Source organism: Boeremia exigua (genome assembly GCF_020726555.1).
Source record: "Boeremia exigua strain MPI-SDFR-AT-0100 chromosome Unknown C7974scaffold_5, whole genome shotgun sequence".
In the NCBI taxonomy this organism is placed as follows: domain Eukaryota; kingdom Fungi; phylum Ascomycota; class Dothideomycetes; order Pleosporales; family Didymellaceae; genus Boeremia; species Boeremia exigua.
In genome coordinates this window covers 1,229,320-1,249,196 of record NW_025763522.1, presented here as the reverse complement: position 1 = coordinate 1,249,196, position 19,877 = coordinate 1,229,320, and the positions used below count along the sequence as shown (strand labels likewise).

The 19,877-nt window shown below is 53.6% G+C and overlaps 7 protein-coding genes across 7 annotated transcripts; 3 read left to right on the top strand and 4 right to left on the bottom strand.

Annotated features, from left to right (window-relative positions):
* Positions 1–241: 241 nt before the first annotated feature.
* C7974DRAFT_334406 (uncharacterized protein) lies at positions 242–4,501 on the bottom strand. The gene is made up of 5 exons (XM_046139156.1): positions 3,578–4,501; positions 3,442–3,521; positions 3,320–3,379; positions 2,142–3,268; positions 242–2,092 (listed from the first exon to the last, which is right to left on the bottom strand). Exons 1-5 carry the CDS (start codon positions 4,000–4,002, stop codon positions 572–574), a joined length of 3,213 nt encoding a protein of 1,070 aa, XP_045998107.1. The 5' UTR covers positions 4,003–4,501; the 3' UTR covers positions 242–571.
* A 106-nt stretch (positions 4,502–4,607) lies between these two features.
* On the top strand, positions 4,608–5,078 carry C7974DRAFT_412340 (uncharacterized protein; the record flags this gene model as incomplete). Its single annotated transcript, XM_046143634.1, has 4 exons — positions 4,608–4,655; positions 4,711–4,803; positions 4,860–5,009; positions 5,058–5,078. 4 exons carry the CDS (start codon positions 4,608–4,610, stop codon positions 5,076–5,078), a joined length of 312 nt encoding a protein of 103 aa, XP_045998106.1.
* An 82-nt stretch (positions 5,079–5,160) lies between these two features.
* Positions 5,161–6,096, bottom strand: C7974DRAFT_310422 (arylamine N-acetyltransferase 1; the record flags this gene model as incomplete). The annotated part of the gene is made up of 1 exon (XM_046138269.1): positions 5,161–6,096. The coding sequence occupies one exon, from the start codon at positions 6,094–6,096 to the stop codon at positions 5,161–5,163; it is 936 nt and encodes a 311-aa protein (XP_045998105.1).
* Positions 6,097–6,411: 315 nt separating this feature from the next.
* On the top strand, positions 6,412–9,995 carry C7974DRAFT_334403 (Up-regulated during septation-domain-containing protein). The gene is made up of 2 exons (XM_046139155.1): positions 6,412–9,575; positions 9,634–9,995. The coding sequence occupies exons 1-2, from the start codon at positions 6,669–6,671 to the stop codon at positions 9,739–9,741; spliced, it is 3,015 nt and encodes a 1,004-aa protein (XP_045998104.1). The 5' UTR covers positions 6,412–6,668; the 3' UTR covers positions 9,742–9,995.
* Positions 9,996–10,104: 109 nt separating this feature from the next.
* On the top strand, positions 10,105–11,254 carry C7974DRAFT_392557 (uncharacterized protein). Its single transcript, XM_046141693.1, has 2 exons — positions 10,105–10,463; positions 10,515–11,254. Exons 1-2 carry the CDS (start codon positions 10,291–10,293, stop codon positions 11,014–11,016), a joined length of 675 nt encoding a protein of 224 aa, XP_045998103.1. The 5' UTR covers positions 10,105–10,290; the 3' UTR covers positions 11,017–11,254.
* A 2,366-nt stretch (positions 11,255–13,620) lies between these two features.
* C7974DRAFT_169628 (CTR1 suppressor protein) lies at positions 13,621–16,213 on the bottom strand. Its single transcript, XM_046136124.1, has 3 exons — positions 15,870–16,213; positions 15,221–15,824; positions 13,621–15,173 (listed from the first exon to the last, which is right to left on the bottom strand). Exons 1-3 carry the CDS (start codon positions 16,050–16,052, stop codon positions 13,690–13,692), a joined length of 2,271 nt encoding a protein of 756 aa, XP_045998102.1. The 5' UTR covers positions 16,053–16,213; the 3' UTR covers positions 13,621–13,689.
* Positions 16,214–16,627: 414 nt separating this feature from the next.
* C7974DRAFT_392554 (glycosyl hydrolase family 76-domain-containing protein) lies at positions 16,628–19,029 on the bottom strand. The gene has a single exon (XM_046141692.1). The coding sequence runs from the start codon at positions 18,854–18,856 to the stop codon at positions 16,895–16,897; it is 1,962 nt and encodes a 653-aa protein (XP_045998101.1). The 5' UTR covers positions 18,857–19,029; the 3' UTR covers positions 16,628–16,894.
* Between the last annotated feature and the right edge of the window lie 848 nt (positions 19,030–19,877).

Sequence of the window (19,877 nt, the reverse complement as noted above, 5' to 3'; positions counted from 1 at the left end):
CTCCAGCCAATAGGCGAGTGGAAGGTCCAGCCGAGCTCGGAACGAAGCAGGAGGTTGCAAAACAAGAGCGAGAGAAAGGAAAGGCCGACCGGTCGCGCCGTTGACATGCCACAAAGGCTCCGATGTCGGTGTCACCTTGCACGTCTGCCGTCAATGTGTGCGACGTCGTCGATGCCGTGCAACACCGCAGGATAAAGTAACAAGCCGTAACTTGTAACTATTTTTGCATGCCTGTAGGAAAGGGGAGATACAACATATACCGTCATGCTGTGACAGCTGCACGCCAGACGCATTTGCTCAGGGACATGATGACTCGTAACGAGGCATTGAATGTGTTGCTCCAATCCAACTCCATACTCTTGTGCGAGTCCCAAGGTATCTCCCTATAATAAGCCAAGTCGAAGAAGCTAATGCTACAAAACCCATCCCAATGCAAACTGACAATGAGCTGGGCATGACAAAGGAATGCACCCAAGAACGCCCGTCGCTACAATTACAATCAATCTGCGTTAGCCATGCCGGAAATTTGACATGGGCCGTCATATACCAGCAATGCAGTGACTTGGATACCCTAAGCCTCACCCATGATAATATCATCGTCGTCCTCACCTTCCGCATCAACATCCATCTCTTCCTCAGCCTCGTCGTCGTAGTCGCCGTCAGCGTCCATGTCTTCGAGCTCTTCTTGTTCTTCTTCGACCGGCATGACCTTGCCCTTACCCCTGTTGCTGTTGATGATAACTCGGGGGCTGCCTCCAGAACTAGCTGAGCTTCTTGTACTTCTTCTGCCATTGATGACTGCCTTGACTTCGCCACCCTCTTCAAGATCATCGCCATTTGTCACACTCTCACCGAGCCTACTGCGTGTACGTCGAACGGAGACAGTCGCTGGCGTCCTGGCGCCATTTCGTGAGGGCGAGTCTCGCCGCGATCTTACTGGCGATAGTTGCATTCTTGATACTGGCGCAGTGTGTATCGAAAGTGAGGTGTTGCGAATGCGATTCGGTGTGTTTGTTCGTCGGCGTGCGCCGAAAGGTCGTCCGGGTCGGCGCTTTGTAACAGGCTGCCCTGGGATTGGGGGGAATATCTCAAACCGCGTGGGCGGTATCGCAGGTTCATTGCTAGTGATGGCAGAACCTGCGAGCGCAATCGTGGATCCGTTTGCTAGAGGGGTTCCAGTGCCAGTGCCGGGCGGTGCTGGAGAGTCACCATCGACGGAGTCGTCAAGAGGAATGTCAGGCCCCGGATCGGCTTCTTCTATGGAAGGACCTGCCTCTTCGAGCGGGTCATCGGTTGCTTTTGCGATGATAGCATCGATTTGTACACCTTCTTCAGGTGCAGGCTTATCTTCTTCTTCCACCTCGTCGCGCTGCTGGACTGTCTGGAGTGCCGGCCCATCCTCGTATTGGCCGAATCGACCCATGACGTATGGTGTCCAAACAAGACACTCAGGCTTAATAATCGGATTGCCAGCCGCATGGCACTTCTCAATGTACGTTTTGAAATAGTTGAGGTCAAGTCGGAAGGCGTACTTCTTTGTAATAGGATCACGTACCAGGGCGCGCAGCCCCTCAAGTGCCGACACAATATCGTCAGGCGTCATCCCGGTGCGTTCAGAGATGATTGCGATGCTGATAGGTCCTTTCTGCTCTAATAGTTCCTGACAAAGTAACAGGCGCCAGTACTTGCGATAACTCACAAGACCCATGTCGCTGAGTGGCTTTTCGGGACTGCCAGTCTTCTTCTCCACTCGGGTAAGTAGGTAGGAGAACTCGATCAGATACTGTCCATATCCTTTGCGCATGTGAATCGGTAGCACAAGGATACATGACACGTTGTTGAGCGAACTCGGGCGCTTTTCTTTCGAAAAATATCCTACGAAATGGCAGCCGTAGTTGTCGTTTTCTGTCATAACATAGAACAAGAATGGTTCTACATCATAGTAGAGTGTCTTGGAGCCTAAGAACAGCTTCGCGAGAAGGCACAGGTTCTGGCAGTAAACTGGGTTCTTGCGGCCATCGACTTCGAAGAATGAGTATTTCCCATCACGGTAGATTTCGTCGCCGGGAGGGTGCTTAGCCGGGCATTTCAGCTGTGAGATGTTAGTAATAGTCGCAGACGGTTGTCATACTGGGGCCTACCTTATGCCGCCACGCAACGTAGTCAGAGTTCATGTACTTGAGGCAGAACTCGCAAATGTATAACACTCGGTTCTTACTGTATTCCTCAGGGTATGGCGCTGCGTGCCACGTCTCAATTTCCCACCCTCCAAAGTTTACGCATTTAATCTTGCTCGCAGCAGCAGCTTGCTTGGATGGTTTCGCGGGCTCATGGTGGGCGTACAAGAGGTCTTGTTTTTCTTTCCATGCCGCCTCGGCCTTCACTCGTGCATCCTCGAAGCGCTTCCTGTCCGCTTGTGAAGGATAAGTCTTGGAAGTGTCTGCATCTGCTTCTGAGAGCACACCGCCGTAGGGTTTGCTTTTAGTCTCGTCATCTTTTTCTGGCATTCCCAGAAACTGTGCGCTAAAGTGGTGCTGCACTGAGGGGTACTGAGCAATGTCTGGTGAGTCTCTAGCTGCCTCCCTTGCTCGTCGATTGCGCTCACGTCGTTCTCGATCTCTTTCTCGCCGCCGCTCTTGTTTTTCTTGTTCCAAAGTTAGGACCTTCCTCTTCGGCTTCTGTGAAACAATCCTTTGCACCTTCTCATTCGTCAGGTGGAAAGCAACGATTAGACTCAGACCTTGAGACTCTTCTATCCATACGAGAGGTCTCTTGTCCTTTCTCTGAGGCTTCGCCGAGCGACGTGCACGTGAAGATCGAAGGCGCGCACCTTCCTGATCTGACGCAGTGTTTTGTCCTTCTCCATCGGTGTCACCGTCGGTCAGGGCATTTCCGACGGAAAGTTGTGGCGACGAAGGCGCTATCGAAGGTGCTGCTTCGGACTTTGAGACCTCGGAAGGCCTGCGCTTCCTTCGGTATTGTCTTGCAGGTATGGGTACTGCCGCTTCTTCTTCATGTGATGCTTTGCGTTTCCGTAATGAGCGTGTACCTTCCGGAGCATCGTCAGGGAGAATCAACTCCTTGAAGATAGAGTGACCGCTAGGATCTACACCTCGGACTGAAGGAAGCAAGTCTCTAGCAAGCCTGGGTACGGATGATAGTCTGCGGCGAGTGAGGGATTCTGAGGTTCTCCGTCTCTCCTCTTCGTCGTCATCCTCGCGGTGGACGTCATTTTGAATACAGGCGCTGCATCGCCATTGTTTTGCTTCTGCAAACGAGAGGTTAGTCCCATAAAGCAACTGTGAGAGGATATCCATACCATCATCGGGGCCAACATCGGGGCTAAGTGTGTTAGCGTCGCGGGCGCATTGCCGATGTGCTGCAGACCAGACATGTCAGCTTCTAAGATCATAGTCTACACGCCCCCGCAACGTCACTCACCATGGTCGCCGCATACAGAGCACGCAAGGTATGGCTCGAAGTCTGGACTTGGGTCGTTCTCTTCAGTCTGGTTGCAGTATCTGTGTTCATGTCAACTCTGCACTGCGCATTAGTTTGGTGGTTGGTTCAGACTTACATGCAAACATTAGGATCGCTCTCAGCAGCCCCGGCCCCACCTTCCTCCTCGCTTTCGTCCTGGTATTGAACCTCTTCTTCTTCCTCAGAGCTTTCTGATTCGTCATCTTCACTGAAGGTCTTGGCATCTGATTCAGATTCTACTGCAGCATCTGGATCGTTATCATCGTCCTCTTCTTCATCTGACGATGCACCTGCACGGACTTTGACGGCACCTACAGCCTCAACCTCGTCGTCGTCTTCTCCCTCAGCGTCGACCTCAGAGCCCTCGGCGTCTGTAGTGTGGCCGTCGGCATCTGGTGTGTCGGCCATTGTAGGCTGCTGCTCGTACTGTACATCGTCCATCTCGTACTCTCCGTCCGCATCGATATCCTCTGGCTCGGCGCTGGGAGCAGTTTGAGCCACCAGCCTGCCCGGCTCCGCCATGGCGAAGGAGACGGCCGTCGCCAATTTCGAAACGAGATACGCCAGTTTCGCAACCCGGGTATGTCAAAGCCCTAGATCACTCGGTACATGAGCAAATGTCTTCGTGAGAGTGCTTTCATGTAGTGTTGTCGCAGCGCGTCGTGGAGATGTCGTGGCGCGTAGATCGTCAGCTCTGAGGGCGAGCAATCTCTCAATATCGAGATCTTGGGATTCGTGGTCGTTTATGGAGGCCAAGAGAGACCAATAAATGATGGTGGATCCTCGCAGCTGCGCTGCTTGTTGCTGTGCAGACGTGGACGTGGGCGGTCGCTGCGACGCGCAGTTATTTCGGCCGCATGAGGCTCAAGGGATTCGATGTTCGCGATTCGTATGAAAGGGCGACTCTGGGCGACACCGTGAACAATCGTAGTCCGTCCGTAACGCGTGCGTGGATGATTATTTGACTGACCCAAGTCGACGCTGCTTGTGGAGGTCCGGGGTGCCAAGGCCCAGGTGCGCCTTCCTGGCCGGCGCGCGCTCTCTCTCAGCGCCGACCTCACTCGCAGCTGTCGCACCGCCGACTCGACCCCCACCGAACCACAGCGACCGCTGACACTCTCGCAATCATGGGTGTTCCCTTCGAGGCCTTGCTGCCATATGCAATTATGACCGGTGTACGCTGACTGCCCTAATTGACCGTGCTGGACCGCTCTAACGGAGACGCCGCAGTTCTTCGCATTTAGCGCCGTGTCCGTTGGAAAGCTCAAGGAGATGCAGAACGGAGGAAAGAAGACTAGGCGAGGCATTGACGCCTGGGACAGGGTAAGTAGCAGTCTGCGGGAGCATCATAGAGCTTGACTAACAGTTGTGCAGCAAAGTACGATCTTCCTATGATGACCTCATGCTGGAGACTACATACTGATGATACCGCAGTGATGGAGCGCGACCGCCGCCTGACCGGTTTCGCGCGAGGACAGACCGACAAAGCCGAGGCGCCGGCTGGCTTCGAGCTCAACAACCCATGGAGGGTACGTATGCTAGCTAAGGAAGCTTGGGCAATGCTAACAAGAGTACAGTGTGAGCAGCGGTTCATCTAAGCAGTGCGCAAGACATTCCAAACGAAAGCCAATGTTACATATCCACCACAAGCAATGTCAATTCCTTTTGTAAAGACTGCAGCTATGACTTGATTTCAGACGGCAAGCCTCGAATCCCAATCCTTTCCATCTCGCCAAAATGGATGCCGAGGTGTTCTTCGAGAGCACCAAGACGGTCTTCTTCGCTGTTAAACTCGATTTGTTTTTCCTTCTTCCCGTATATTCTCCACTTGAGGTCTCGATCGCTCATTATCAGCTGGCCCACGAGCTCTCCAGCATCATCCAGGATCTTCTTCTCCAATACGATTGCCCTTGTGAAGAAAATATGTTTGCTTGTGCTTGTGAAATAGTTCATGAGTGTGTAGTCAGTGGGTTGAAACTCAAGCTCGGTGAAGCAGTACATCAGGGTGAAGTCGCTTTCTGCGCCCGGACGATGCTCGTATACCCAGAGACGTTGGTTCGGGTCCGTATTACCGGGAATGTTGCGCCATTGGAGACGAGCTGCAGCTGGCTTGATGTGTTCTCGAATGACCCCCGAGCGGTCCAAGGGCATTGGCATGACGGGACCGTTACTACCAAAACCAACATCAATCTGGTACTTTGTCTCCCCTATAGTCACTATATTAACCATATGAGACCAGCCTGTAAAGACTCCGCCATTGCTGACACGGGCACCGGTAGAATAAATATTGAAGCCAAGCGAGAACAAAAGCGTGCCAAACAAGGCATTGTTCTCCATGCAATATCCTCCACGGCCATTGTTATCTCCAATGATCTTCGTGAACAAGGCTTGAGGATGGATGTTGACTGAGTGATGAGCTGAGTAATGCAGCGTCAAGTTCTCGAACGGTATGGTAGCAAGATGATGCTTCTGCAATAGTGCAAGATACTTGAGAGTATCCTCAGTGTCCAATCCAGATATGTCATATTTCTGGTCCCCCCCAGATAGCTTCAGACGTTCGAAATATTTTGATATCTGCTCCTGAGAGTAGATCGGTCTTGGTTGCTCAGACATCATTCCGCTTGTTTATTGGAATCCGAGTAGTACCCGTAGATGGTAATCTTAATTGCGATGGGGGATCGACGTTCGGGCCTTTTGATTCGGCTTATGCAGACGGATTTCATGCGCTCACGATGTCGAGGTGCAGAACAGCAGAGTCAGAGCCGCGACTGATGAAACGCCTACACTTTATGGCGTCACTGCGACGGCCAACACGAGGGCATTTCGGCTCGCGCGGTGGAGATGGTGCCTGCCGAGTCCAGGCCGTGCAATACCCGCGCGGCGTTCGGGCCACTTGAACCCCTGGAATTGGTAGCTTGACATGTTGACAGGGGGCGCTGCCGCAGCCGAATCAAAGAAACATTGGACAGTAGCTTCGCCAGCAAATGCAACTGGATATCCTAGCGCGCTTCTCCTGATTGAATGGTTCTTGTTATGCGCTGCCCGCCGTGAGCTATCCACGCTCTGCTGCGCGAGCTCTGCTCCTCACTTCTGTTGCGCTCTCTCTGCAAACCAGTACTGCGCCTCGTTCTCGCGACTCGAGCTCTCGACTGCTGCCCCGGCCACCACCACGGCCACCGAGGCCTACCATGACCAGCAATGCCCTGCGTACGCAGTTCCCCTACGAGGGCGGCATGCTCAGTCCGCGCCCGACCTACGACTTCCCCTCGCCGAGCTCGAACTATCCCTCTGGCGTCGGCGCGCCGTCCCCCAGCTTCTTCCCCATGGCCTACCAGATCTCCCCGCGCTTCGGCGCCAGCGCTTTCATACCTCCGCCAGACGTCTTCGGGGACCGCAGGGATACCGTGCGTGAGAATGGCGGCTACACACCTCGGGATCCCCGAAAGAGGAGCTCAGATGTCCTGAACACAGATCCAGTCGCAATGCACCTGCTAGTGGAGACGGCGATAGGGGACAGCCAGTACTTTGACATTATGACCGTGGAGGAAGTGGAAGCGCTTAAGCAGGAACAAAAGACACTTGATTCGCGACTTGGTACAGTTAGGAGGAAGCTGGAATCCGAGACCAAGATCCGCGATGCAACGCGCTCGCTCACCCGCCTGGCGTCCAAGAAGGGGAACGGGCATCGCAGGGGACTGAGCAGCAAGGAAAGTAATCCCGTACAAGGGTACGAGGAGGACGAGCAGTCGCAAGAAGTTTTGGAGGCTAGCAACAAGAAGGTTGAGGAGTTCATCAGGGAGCTGCTGGAGATCGAATCGCGAATGCGCATGATCGACATGCAGCTTCTGATGCACACGGCTGCTGTGCTGCAGCTCACGCACCGAGGCCCCAAAAAGAGCAGCGCGTTTGGTCAGCCATCGGAGAATGGCATCGCAAGGCCAGACAGCCCTGCCAGCCTGGAGACATATGAAGTGGGCAGAGCCAACGGCATCGATGATGGAGAGGACACCTTTGACGATAGGAGCTTTTACAGGACACCTGAAAACCTCGATAGTCTCATGATGGCACTGCAGAATGGGACGCACCACCGTTCCCCGTCCGTGGACCGTCAGAGCCAATCACTGACGACCATGAGCCGACGTCTGGAGGAATTGAACGAGCGTCTCAGAGATCTGATCGTGCAAGCCAACCCAGGGCGTAACGAGGACTATGCTCTCCCACCACAAATCCAGGGAGATAACGCAGATGCCTCTAGCATTGACCGCCAGCTCGATTTCCTTGACCAAGGACTGCGTGATACTAACGCCGAGCTTGCAAGCATACGCAGTAAGACTCGACACAGCATGAGTGAGGTTGAAGGACGTCTTGAGGGCATCAACAACCAGCTCTACGGCGTACTCAGCAGAGCTAAGACGGAGAATGCGGAATCTCTCCAGCCTCCACCACCCATCACGGGAGGAGGACAAGCCGACCAGTTCAACTACATGGAAGACGCCTTATACAACCTCGAACAAACACAAGACTCTTTGAATGACCAGTTGGACACCCTGCGCTCAATGCCTGCAGACAACGAGGGCGCAGAAAAAGCCGAGAGGTATGAGACTACGCTCACGGGTCTGTGGCAAATTATTCAGGCTGGCGAAGAGGAAGCTCGCGAACGAAAACGCGAACGCCGTCGTGTGCTCGCTGACGATCCTGACGCGAGTGATGAGCTATCACCCGACGAGGACTTCAATGCCAACGAGTCTTTCTCACTACCTGCTTTCTCCTCAAAGGTGCAATGGTTGTTCAGCCGCGCCATGGGAATGAAAGATAAGCACTCTGTACTGCTACGTCAGATAAAGCAACAGCGAGAGCTCAATAACAAGTCGGACGCCCAAAAGGAAGAGCAGTTCCAGCGACTCAACGACCAGCTGTTCAGCGCAAGATCTGAGAAGAAGACTATGGAAGGCGAGCTCGAGCGTGCAATGGGCCAACTACGTGAATTCGACGAGCAAAAAGCTAAAGCAAACCCCCCTGGCATGCAGGAGACGCAAGAGCGTAACGCAGGACTCGAGGCTCAGCTCATCAACATGCAAGAACGTCTTGCCACATTCGATAAAGAGCTAAAAGAATCACGGGACCGTGCCGTCGCTTACGAGAACCAACTCAAGGACGTGCAGGAGACTGCTGTGTCGTATCAAAAGAGGATGCAAGAAGCTGAAGAACGTAACGCTACGTTTGAGAAGGAACGTAAGGACAACGAGGAGGTGACTTCGTTGTACAACGTGAAGAGTAGGGAGATTGAAGGTCGTAGTGTAGGCTACGAAGCTCAAATCCGAGACGCCCAGGAACGAGCGCTATCCCTGGAGGGTCAGTTGAGAGAAGTCCAGCAGGCAAGAGATGAGTCCCGGGCTGATGCTACAGCGAGACAAGCTGAGCTTGTGCAATCTGCAGCTAAACTTGATGAGCTCGTTACTGCTTTGAAGGCAGCCACTATAGAAAGTGAAGCAGCCTCAGCTCGCTCCCTCGAAGCAACAAATGCGTTGAATGACAAGGAGGAGGAGTATCGCAACCTCGAGGGCGAGATCGTCCGTCTAACGACCGAACTCACTTTTGCCAAGGCCGAGCTTGATGGGGCATACGGGAGTCGTTCCCAGCGCGCTGCTGAGTCTCTCGCCAATCCTGCTATCAAGAAGGAGCTCGATGACCTTGCTGAGAAGAACCAGTCGCTTCTCGCTGAACTAGACGCTCTTGGTAGACTGCAAGATGTCGCCTCGCAGTCTGAAGCAGAGGCTCGCCAATCCGAACGTAACCTCAAGGTCGAGCTTTCAGGCATGGCTGCCGAGTACGAGGCACTTACTCGCGATGCCATTCATAATGAGAAGGATCGCGATACACTCGAAGCTCAAATCGACAAGTTGCGCAGTGAGAAGGAGGCACTGGAGCGCGATTTGAACGACGAGAAGGTCAAATGGCTCGGTGTTCGCTCACCAGGTACACCAGGTGGCCCCGGTCAACAGCTCGACTTGGGAGCTACCAGCATTCGCATGATGCGTGACGAGTTCAGGAAGATGATGAGGGAAAGAACATCTGAAGGACTAAAGGCTTTGAGGGTGAGTACAGTTGCCACTCCTGGTGCAGCGGAATTAAGTACTGACGACGATAATACAGGCCGAACAAGAGGAGCGTCGCAAGCTCGAAGCTGTGGTCCGCCAGCTACGTAAAGAAGCATCTCCTGCACTGCGACCGACCCTGTCGCGCCAGACTACACAATCGTAGGTAGTGTTTTTGTAATTATCAGCAGATCGTCGTGGCCTTTGTGCCTTGGATCTTTTACTTCGCCATCTGTATTCTTATATACCCCCTCGCGCTTTTGCATCTAGTATAGCATCATGTAGACCGGCGTTCACCATATTGAGCACGCGAAAGGGAGATAGACTCTGCAGACATGGTGCATGAGCTTAGATTAATGTTATATGAAGTAATAGAGAATTTTGCAACAGCATTTACTAGTTATGACCAACGGCAGCAAGTCCTGCAAAGCGAATGTCTGAGCACTGCGCAGGTTGGCGATGTGCACCAGCATGTCAGGCGGCAGGAAGCGTGCATGCAGACCCCTGTCAAAGCTAAATTTCAGACCCTGGCTTGCAGCTTGTGACGCAAGTGCTGCCCCGCCGTTTGCCGGTCCCGCAGGCAGCTCTTCGCGGCAACTTCCCAACTTTGACTCAGCCATCAACACGACTGTCACACCACTCCGACATCGAGCTGCTCTCGCGTCGCCGTTATCACATCTCCGTCCCTCCATATAGCTCAAGTACCACAGCGAACATGGCCAAAGGCAAGGGTGGCGGAGGAGGAGGCGACAACCTGGGCAGCAAGAAGGCCCAGGGCCAGGCGCGCAAGGCTGACACTGCCAACGCAAAGAAAGCGGCAGCGCAGGCAAGCGAAGATGCCGCAGAGTCCGCCAAGTGGGACAAGGGCTCAAAGTCGAATGCGAAGGCGTGCGTTTCGAGCATTCCATATACCACCATCGTCCACTAACTCCATCGCAGTGACGCCGCCGCCGAGAAGGCTGCTGAAGCTGCTCGAAAGAAGGCCGAGAAAGCAGCCCTCCTCGCCGAAGAAGAGGCCTCAATGCCCTCCAAGCCCAAGGGCGCTGGCGCAAAGAAAGCAGAGAAGAAGCCCGCAGGCCGTGGTATCGACTCGGCACTGGGCTCCTTCGACAAGCCAGGCGCGCTCAACGCAACTGGTATCGATAACGCCCTCGATGCGCTCGACCTCACATCCGACAGCAAGGACAAGCTGGACCGCCACCCCGAGCGCAGGTTCAAGGCTGCGTACGCTGCGTTCGAGGAGAGGAGACTGGAAGAGATGAAGGACGAGAAGGGCCTTAGGCGGCAGCAGAAGATTGATCAGATCAGGAAGGAGTTTGAGAAGCACCCGGACAACCCCTTCAACCAGGTCAACGCCTCTTACAACGCCTCGCGAGATGACATGGCGGCAATCCGGGATGGCGTGAAGAGCGAGAAGGAAAGGAGGTTGGCCGGCAACTGAAGCTGATTGAAAAAGACGCTTTTAGAACGAGGCTAGACGGACCTCATGATGATGTTGGAGTACGGCCTGTGAGAGACTAGAGCTTCTCGCTGATGCCGAGGACTGAACAGGAGCCAAAGCACTCCAGGGTTGGATCTGCGTGATGCCAGCGCACACGGGGCGCTACACGTCCCAGGTTTCGATTACAGAGTTTCTATAGAGGGCTATATGGCTGCATATGCATACTGTATTCTTGGCAAGAGATCCTATTGCTTGATGATATGTGAAGTCCAGGTCTTGAACTTGGTTGTCGATAATTATTGTCCTACGTACGACTTTGCGCCGATCCCTGATTACATCATGGCTAACACCAACGAAGCTCACACAGAAACCTCCTTATCTATCCTCCCATGACCTCTCACCCCCCTCGTCACTCCAAGTAGCAGGACCATAGAAAACACATCTTGCAAGAACCCACTGTACTTGCCGAGCTGCGTCACAATCAATATTGTCTTCCCGTATCCCTTGTGGGTGCAGGTATTCGGGTACGAGGCCTGAGATCAAGCTGTATTGAGTTACATCAGCGAAAAATGATGTCAGTAAGAAGCTGGACACGATCTCTGATATTATAGTGGAGCAATCATGGTGGGTTGCAGCCCCATGCGCAGTGATCGGAAGGAGCGATGCCTGATGGAGGATCGCGTGACGCGTGAGCGAACTCTGATGCAACTTCAAACCTCACACCTCACCCCTCTCCTATCGAAAAGAAGTTCAGAACATCGACTTTCTGCCCAAAATTACAGCTAAACTGCACGGAAAAAAGAGGAGGATCCTATTGAGGTTGCGTCCATCCGCTCGGCACCAGCAAGTCGTGAGCGATGACGCGACGAAGTTGACACCGCACAATAGCAGCGTATTGTGACAATACGAAGGCACCCTCGCGTGCACCACAGAAGGCTTCGATTGCTCCAACTGGGATTTGCTTCTTATTCACCTGCCAACGTCTGCCATCATCTACGGACAATCCTAGGATGCTGCGACTGCCACCGACGCATTCACAACCACAAATACCAACACCCATACCGAGCCAGCAAGAGCAGTATGAATTACGTCGAATCCCAGTTTTGACCATCCTGGTATATACGACATCAACTGGGCAACATGAAAAGCGCGCCGACTGCAGATGAGAAACACATGCACCGAAGTCTGCGTGTAGCGCCTGTGCGTGCGTGCTCAGTATGCAGCAGGTTATTCGCACATATCTAAAGGTAAGTGGCGGCGCAATACTTACGACTGACCTGGTGCAGAGCGTCCAGACGGCTGTCTTGTGTTGTATTCGACACATTGCCAGAATATGCGCTGCTCCGCAAGTGGTCACTGCCAAAGCCTAGCAGTCGTTGCGGTGTTCCCAGGCTATCAGCACGTTGCATCGCGCTGCGACAGGCTGGAGATCCCAGGATCTGTTTGCCATTGCCTACTTTTCACCTTTCACTCTCACCGCGCGTGGGCAGTACCCACACACGCTGGCGTCACCTGGACCCTGATTCTTTGTGAGGACGTAAACACAGTTTCTCTTGCTATATGTTTGGAAACATTCGACGTTATTTCAACAGATCACCAACACATTCCTGCCTTATGGCAGAACCGGTCTCTGGTCGCTGTGCCTTCGGGCTCCCGCCAAAATCCAAGAGCCTGAATGTGGGCCGTGGGTGATCGGTGCAGTATGGCCCAGCGCTCCTGGCCAGAGTTGCATCTACCGACTGTACCTTTTTGCGGTTTTTGAGGACTTGGAGGTGAGTACCTGGGTTCGAGACGCGGTGCTGGAGTGCTGTTGTTTCTTCTTTTTGTCGCGCCGTGGCGCTTTCACCTACGCCCAAACCTGAATCGGGCGTGCTACGTGTGCACCGCCACCTGCAGCTTCTTGTCCGAGCCACATGAGGAATTGCAGTTTAAGACTGTCGCAACTGGGCTCCGAAGTGCATGTACTTGTGCAGTCTACTTGTGCAGTCTTGCGGCCCAGTCTTGCGATGCAGTCTTTCTGCGTATTGTTTCTGCGTATTGTTTCTGCGCAGTGTCTTTGCAGTCTTGTTGTGCAATCTCAGACGCAGGAGCACCGTTCCCAAGGAGTCTAACCAGAACGCAGCATGTTTGGAGATACTACTGTACACTACACTGCTCTGCAGACGTGAGCTGTCAGCCCACGACGGAGAGCCGCTCATGGCAATTGACTTAGATGAGGTATCATTTCCAGTACATGGCATTATGTTTGATCAGGCCAACTGCGAGCTTGAGCTTACTCAACTCTTTCTCTGGCTTTATAGCAGGCCTCTGGTTCACAATTCAATCAAGTATGGTTAACGCAAGTGCAGCTGCTGCTTGAAAATTTGTGATGAGTAAGGAACGCCATCACAACTTTGTGATCGAAACACACAGACAGACGGACTTGCTCACGACATCATCATGTCGTTTAAAAGAATACTTTCTGGATGAGCCACTTCGTCCTGAAGCGCGTGAAGCTTCCAATCATCTACCTTGTATCTCGAGCAACGACATGTAGAGATCCATACGAAGAGAAAGCAATAAATTCATGACAGTGGTATAATGCCTCTAACGCTTGACGAGGCGAAGTCGCGCTCCTCTTTCTATGTCTCCTGCCAACCCTCCAGAGTGACTCGCTACGGTCTGCGATCTCATTCACTTAGACTTCCTCTTCGTCATAGTCAACCCTTCCAGCTCCCCAGCCTCGCTGCTCCGATCACTTTCAAATCCATCCTGGAGTCCACTCGCTCCACTACTCCGTCTCTTGTGCCTGCGCTCCCTTACACCATCCTTAAGTCGCTGCTTGACTATGTCCAGATTGCCATCAATCGTACTGAACGGTTTGAGCTGGAAACCCAGATTGGAACTACTACTGTTCCTGCTTCTTCCTCTCTTGGGCGTCGGTGGGCGAGTAGAGAAAATATCCTGGTTCGCGAGGTCATGGAAAGACTCGTTGCGAGGTAGCTCGTTCTCTGTGCCGGGACTTGTTGGGGATATGGGGTAATCGTACGTCTCGATACTGGCTGGACCTTCCTCTTCGGCCTCAGCGCGAGACTTCTGCGGCGGCGTGCCGGGTTCTCCTTGCTCAATGAATGGATCGTGAAGGATGCGTTTGCTGTAAAAGTCGTCGAACATTTCGGGACCAAGCTCATTAATGAGTTCGTTAACGCGCTCAGCAAGGTTTTCGCGGCGTTGCTTGATCTTAACCAGCTCTTCAGAAGAGAAAGGATTCATCATCTTCCACAACGGAACAAGAGATTTCAGGATATCCATTGCAACTTCGCCAAAGCGGAGAGCTGCATAAGTTACAGTGGGGTAGATGATGGCCTGAATGACGATAAGGTAGCGCTTTTGGATCCCTGCTGGAACATAGCCGTTGCAGTTGTTGTAACGATACCAGAGGAGACCTAGGCTGATGTACCACAGGTAGCATGCGGGGGCGACCGCCATGGCAACAAGTAGTTTCCAGGTGGCCATGACGTCTCGAGCTTGAACCTTGACGTTGGACGCTGCGAGCGCTTCCTTTGCTTTCTTGATGGAAATCATCTTGGTGGCGACGAAGACTAGCCCAAAAAGCATAGTACCAGGCAGAACGAAAGCCGTAAGTATGAGTAACTTACTGAGGCGATACCAGAACAGGATGAAAGCCTTGAGAGGATGCATTGTGGCATACTGCACTTGGTGATCCCGGAATCCAACGGCCCTGAGTTTGGCATTGTACGAGATAACCTCTGTCCTGAGCTTAACAATACGAGGATCGTCCTTGAAGCGCTCGTATCCTTTGACTAGTCGTCGATTGAGTTCCACAATCCTAGGTAGCGGAAGCTTTGTACCTTTGGAGTTGTACAACCGGCGAACCGCTTGAATAACCTGTAGCGTTTCATAATCTGGTGTCGTAACAGTGACTGAGATGAGACCTTGACGGACGGACTCAAGCATATCGCCAATAGCTTCGCGTCTGCCTGGTCCTTCAAACTTTTGAGCAAGCTCAGGTGGAATATTGATCGGTGTGCCGAATTCGATGACGGCCCTTGAGCGAAACTTATGGGCATGGAAGTAGTTCATGCCAACCGGTATAATCTTCAGGTTGCAATCTGGCTTTGATGCAACTGTACCTAAGGCCATGATAGCGACACCAGCTACTGATTGTTAGCACATGCGCGAGTCGGAGAGGATGCAAACTTACCCTTCAGCGGCAGGAGATCGGTTCGGTCGTGGCTACCACCCTCGGGAAAGATGCCAATGCTACCCCCGTGATGGAGCACGGCGTGCACAGCGTCATAGACCTCAGTCTGATCGAGCTTCGGTGCCACGAGAAAGTTGATACCCTCGAAGCCATCTGCGACGCCTCTCCTTGCTGAGGCACCGTCGATGAAAACGCCGTCCTTGGTCATGTCATTACGTCCAGTAAGCTGTTGCATAGCAACACCGCCCTTGAAGCCACGCTTTAGCCTGATCTCTTCTGGTCCCCGGACTTCCAGTATCTCAGCAGTGGCTGCCTTGTTGTCGACCTTTGGCAGCACAATGGAGCCACCGACCATGAACATGGAATCTTCAAAGTTGGTCCCAACACCTCGGAGTAGACACGGGTCGTTGATCGGGTCCGGGAGATAGACCATGCCCGTGGCAGGCTTCGTGGCGTCCATGGCTCTGCCCACAGGCACGACACCAGTCAAGCCGGCCATGGCGCCAATGAATCGCCTCTTCATGGACTTGTCGGCAATTAAGAACTGAATGCGGCGATCAGACTCCTTCTTGACTACGCGCATCAACATCAGAGGATCAACAAACTGCCCTTGTTAGCTTCGGCGTTTCTGGATTCGACACGGCCATACCTGGTTGGCGTGTGGCGCGCACACGAAGATGACCGGGCCCTCCTTAGGGACCTTCCAGCTGCTCCTGGGGTGAACTTCGCGGAAGAACAGCTCAACCAGAATAGAAAAGGTCCAGAGGAAGGCGTCGTAAACATATTTGTTCATGACCGCGATGGGCGTTTTGCCCTTCACTTGCTTCGCCATGCTGGCGGTGCAGCCGTCCAGGCTGTGTAGCGACGGGTGCTGGGATATCGATGCGGCGGTAAAGGTACGTGTGTAGCGATTGTGGGGTGATGTGGTGGGAGGTATGCGGGACGCGCTCGAGGTTCGAAGCGGACGTGCAGAAGAACAGTGGGGAATGCAGTCGGGTCTTGCGGCCTGGCACATGTCAGCAACTGCTCCTTCTCTCTCCGACGGCTGCGCACCTTCGCTACTTCTGTCGCAACGACACGTATGTCCAGCGCAGACTGTGGTGTGTGGAATGAGGCAGAGGCGCTTTAGGCAGGCATTGCTCCCTCGATCCAATTACTCCTAGTAGCCGGATCCCGGATCGTCACGCCTTCGCTGAGGGGATCTAGCGGCTATGCGCGCGTGCAGGATGCGCTATTGCTGCTGTTGAGCGCTCGGGTCTGTGGAGATGCAGCAGGCGGCCGCGGGCAGGACGTGTTTGGTCATGGTGCGCGACGTTGAGGAGCTTGGTGGCGCCGACGCGGGGCAGCTGTCCATCAACCGGGCGGCTGATCAACATCATGCCTGCGACATCAAACTCGCAGATCGCGTTCATCATCTGCGCTTGTCTGTCTTACTGACCCCTCCGCGAAGGTTACTGGACCCTGGATGCAGACATCAGTACGTCACGCCGACAGGCGGCCAGCTGCAGATGCTGTGTAGCACACGTCGATGAACTAGTCAATTCTACTATGGTCTATAAAGTATCGACAAACCATGCTAAGGCTGCGTCTTGGCTAAGCCTTGATATGAAGGGTATATGTACAATAATAAAGGTCCCGAGGGGACTGTGAAGAAGAAAGCTTCCCGCACGCATCTTACACGAGGCCAGCCACCACGGCAACGGCCATTGCGACCAAGAAAGAGCCGCCCATGACCTTCGTGCTGGAAGCAGCGCCTTGAAACTCGACCGGTGCTGTCGAGCTAGGTACACTGCCATTAGCTGGCACGCTGACGTTAGCAGGTGGCGCGACAGGCATGAGTGTAGTCAGAACCGGGGGTACCACGGGTGCACTGGACGTTGCCACAGACGGAACCTCTGGAGCCGATGTGACGGGAGGAACGTAGACGGTTATGGTTGTGCTGGGTGTGCAGGTGGTGTTAACACCTGCAGTGGGCCTCGAGACGGTGATCGTGACGGTCGTGCTTGTCGAGCAGCTCGCAGCAGACGTCTTAATCTCGCCAACCTGGCTGGCGGGCTTCTCAGTTGGTGCGGCTACTGATGGGGTAGACTGAGTTGGAACGGCAGATGTCGGGACAGCAATCACAGTAGGTACGATGGCTGCTGGCGTAGACTTGTTTGGAATTGCTGATGTCTGGACTGCGTTCTCGGTCGAAGGTGCAGCACTGCTGGCGGGCGCAACTTCAGTCGATTTCGGTGGTGCGGGCACATCTGCGCTCGATATGATAGGTTCAGTCTGGCTAGATGAAGGCGCCGGGCTAGGCTCAGCTGCCTTGCTTGACTCAGCAGGCTTGGAGACAGGAGCGGTGGTGGGCTTGCTTGCAGGTGTGGAGCTGGGCTTCGGCGCAGCAGTAGGCTTTGGCTCGACCGCACCTTTCTTGACAGGCACAATGTTCTGCTTCAGCGACAACAGTGCCTGAGTGACCTCCAAGGCTGCAAGCTGCTGGCCAACGCCAGATAGACCGTCCCAGCTGCCAGTGTACCACTTTGAGCCGCAGGTAGCCTTGTCATCTCCGCCCGAGCACGACTTTGCGGCCCCTACAGCAGACGCAGTGAGATACTTAGTGATTGTATCCTTCGTGAACGGTGCAACTGCCGCAGTCTTTGCCATAAAGCGAGAAAGGTAGGCCTTGAATGATTGCTGGTCGAGATTGCAGGTACGTCCAGATATTCCTGTCTCACAAGCCCACTCGTACATGATGTTGTCTTTCTCGACTGGGCTAAAGAACAATAGCTCGGCATGGGAGAGGAATCCAGACACGCGGTCCTTCCACACGCTCGCGCCATTCGTGACATCGTACATGAAGGCAGAGCCGTGGAGGAACATGGCATTGTTGTAAGTCCATTGGGTCTTGTCAGCCACTTCAGCGCAGTTCGTCTTGTCATCAACGCCGTCAAAAACTTCGTAGATGTCACTGATCAAACCCACAGACTTGGTCCAGTCGTAGATCTTCTCCGCCCAGTCCGCGTATGTCTGGTTACCAGTGTAGCGAGCGAGACGTGCGCCCAGCGCGAAGGTGCAACCGTTCGAAATAGAGTTCTTGTAGTTGTAGCCGTAAGAGTTCTCCGGGTAAATTTGCCACTTAAGACCTCCATCGCAAGTGGTTGTGTCCCAACGTCCGACAATGTTATTGAAGGCGTTCACAGCAACCTCCAAGTAATCTGCGGGGGCTGACTCGGGTTCCGGGAATTGGTACTCAAGCGCTGACATAACCGCGAGAGCCCAGAACGCCTGGTCGTCGTTTCCAGTCTGTGACTTGCGGTATGACATAATGAAGTCGTTGTTGGGTCCGTAGTTGGAAGTCAAGGCTTGTTGCAAGGCCTTGACATGCGAGTCATCTCCAGAGAACTGACTGTACTCAATCAAGCCGCCCCAACTTGCGCCCGCAGTCCACCAATATAAAGGCTGTGGAAAGATACCAATCTCCTCTATTGGTGTTCCGGTGGCGTTGTTCTTGTAGAGTTCCATCAGTCCGTACGCATAAGTCCGCGCCGCCGCTTTGATAGACGCCTCATTCTCGGGATCAAGTTCGATGCCTCTTGCGGTCGACGCAATGAAGGGCAGGAGCACAGCTCCAACAGTAGCGAAGAACTTCATGTTGCAAATGCTAGAAGGCTAGAAGTAAGAAACGAAGTAAAAAAAGAGAAGCAAAGTAGTGAGTGAACGAGCGCGTATGGCGCAAAAGACCGAATGTGAATGAGGGAATCATAGTGAAGTGGGCCTTGCTTCTATAAAGCCTCGTGTCGGGTGTTTGCAGCTCTGGGTCGATTGCCGTGGGGAAGGAGCTGCAGCATCCCGGCCTCGTTTGGGGATAGGATGTTTGGGAACCTCAAGCGCTGACTGGCCAGATGCGTGTTTCAGAATTCGGAACTTCATTGCTTCGAGCGACTGAGCCCGCCCAGCGAGTCCTTCATCTTTTGGCGCCCAGGGCAATGTCCCGAGGACACATGGGGATACTCCTGTTCTCCATAGTGATTGGCATGAAGGTTCCCCGACCGTTGCTTCCAATTTTGACGCTATGGCTACGTGTGGAACTCGTATCACCCAACAACGATCTCGCTTGGAACCCAGCTGTCCATTTGCACGCGCTGGAAAGCTCGTGCTGCCTTGCACAGGGCGACTATCTTCAAGATCGACTCGTGAGGCTGAGCCACGCGGCATGAACCTTGCAAGCGGGCGTGGCACCCTTTTGCAAGCTTTTGCGCAACTGCAATCTCACCCTAACGTCAACAATCATAAACACCCGTTTATGAAAGCCCCTGCGTGGGCTGTGATGATGCAGCGGTCCGCCCGGCACCATTCACAGGGCTTACCCCTGCCTTCTCGCGCCACGACGCGAACCTGCATTTCCTCTAATTACCCAATGCGGCAAAACATTGCTTTTCCATCGAAAGCGGAGTGATTTTGAGGCTTGGCGCACGGATACTTTATGGACACTGGATGCATGTTTAGCACACTCGATCATGGCCCGGGTGGACGGCAACGGGAAGACGTGCGGTAGCGTTGCATCAGTGAGGATGTGAGATTTAGGAAGTGACTTCTGACTGATTCAACAGCAATTTCCGTTGTCATGGCTCGCTGTTCCGATTGACGCTTCTGACTGGGCGGCAGCGAACAT

Excerpts from the sequence above, each read along its gene's own strand:
- C7974DRAFT_334406 (XM_046139156.1), bottom strand. The coding sequence starts at position 4,002 with ATGGCGGAGCCGGGCAGGCTGGTGGCTCAAACTGCTCCCAGCGCCGAG. Across the intron at positions 3,522-3,577 it reads AGCGATCCTAATGTTTGCAT|ATACTGCAACCAGACTGAAG; the intron begins GTAAGTCTGAAC and ends ACATGAACACAG. Across the intron at positions 3,269-3,319 it reads CGATGTTGGCCCCGATGATG|AAGCAAAACAATGGCGATGC; the intron begins GTATGGATATCC and ends TCTCGTTTGCAG.
- C7974DRAFT_334403 (XM_046139155.1), top strand. The coding sequence starts at position 6,669 with ATGACCAGCAATGCCCTGCGTACGCAGTTCCCCTACGAGGGCGGCATG. Across the intron at positions 9,576-9,633 it reads AAGGACTAAAGGCTTTGAGG|GCCGAACAAGAGGAGCGTCG; the intron begins GTGAGTACAGTT and ends ACGATAATACAG.
- C7974DRAFT_392557 (XM_046141693.1), top strand. The coding sequence starts at position 10,291 with ATGGCCAAAGGCAAGGGTGGCGGAGGAGGAGGCGACAACCTGGGCAGC. Across the intron at positions 10,464-10,514 it reads TCAAAGTCGAATGCGAAGGC|TGACGCCGCCGCCGAGAAGG; the intron begins GTGCGTTTCGAG and ends ACTCCATCGCAG.
- C7974DRAFT_169628 (XM_046136124.1), bottom strand. The coding sequence starts at position 16,052 with ATGGCGAAGCAAGTGAAGGGCAAAACGCCCATCGCGGTCATGAACAAA. Across the intron at positions 15,825-15,869 it reads GCGCGCCACACGCCAACCAG|TTTGTTGATCCTCTGATGTT; the intron begins GTATGGCCGTGT and ends TAACAAGGGCAG. Across the intron at positions 15,174-15,220 it reads CGATCTCCTGCCGCTGAAGG|CTGGTGTCGCTATCATGGCC; the intron begins GTAAGTTTGCAT and ends AACAATCAGTAG.
- C7974DRAFT_392554 (XM_046141692.1), bottom strand. The coding sequence starts at position 18,856 with ATGAAGTTCTTCGCTACTGTTGGAGCTGTGCTCCTGCCCTTCATTGCG.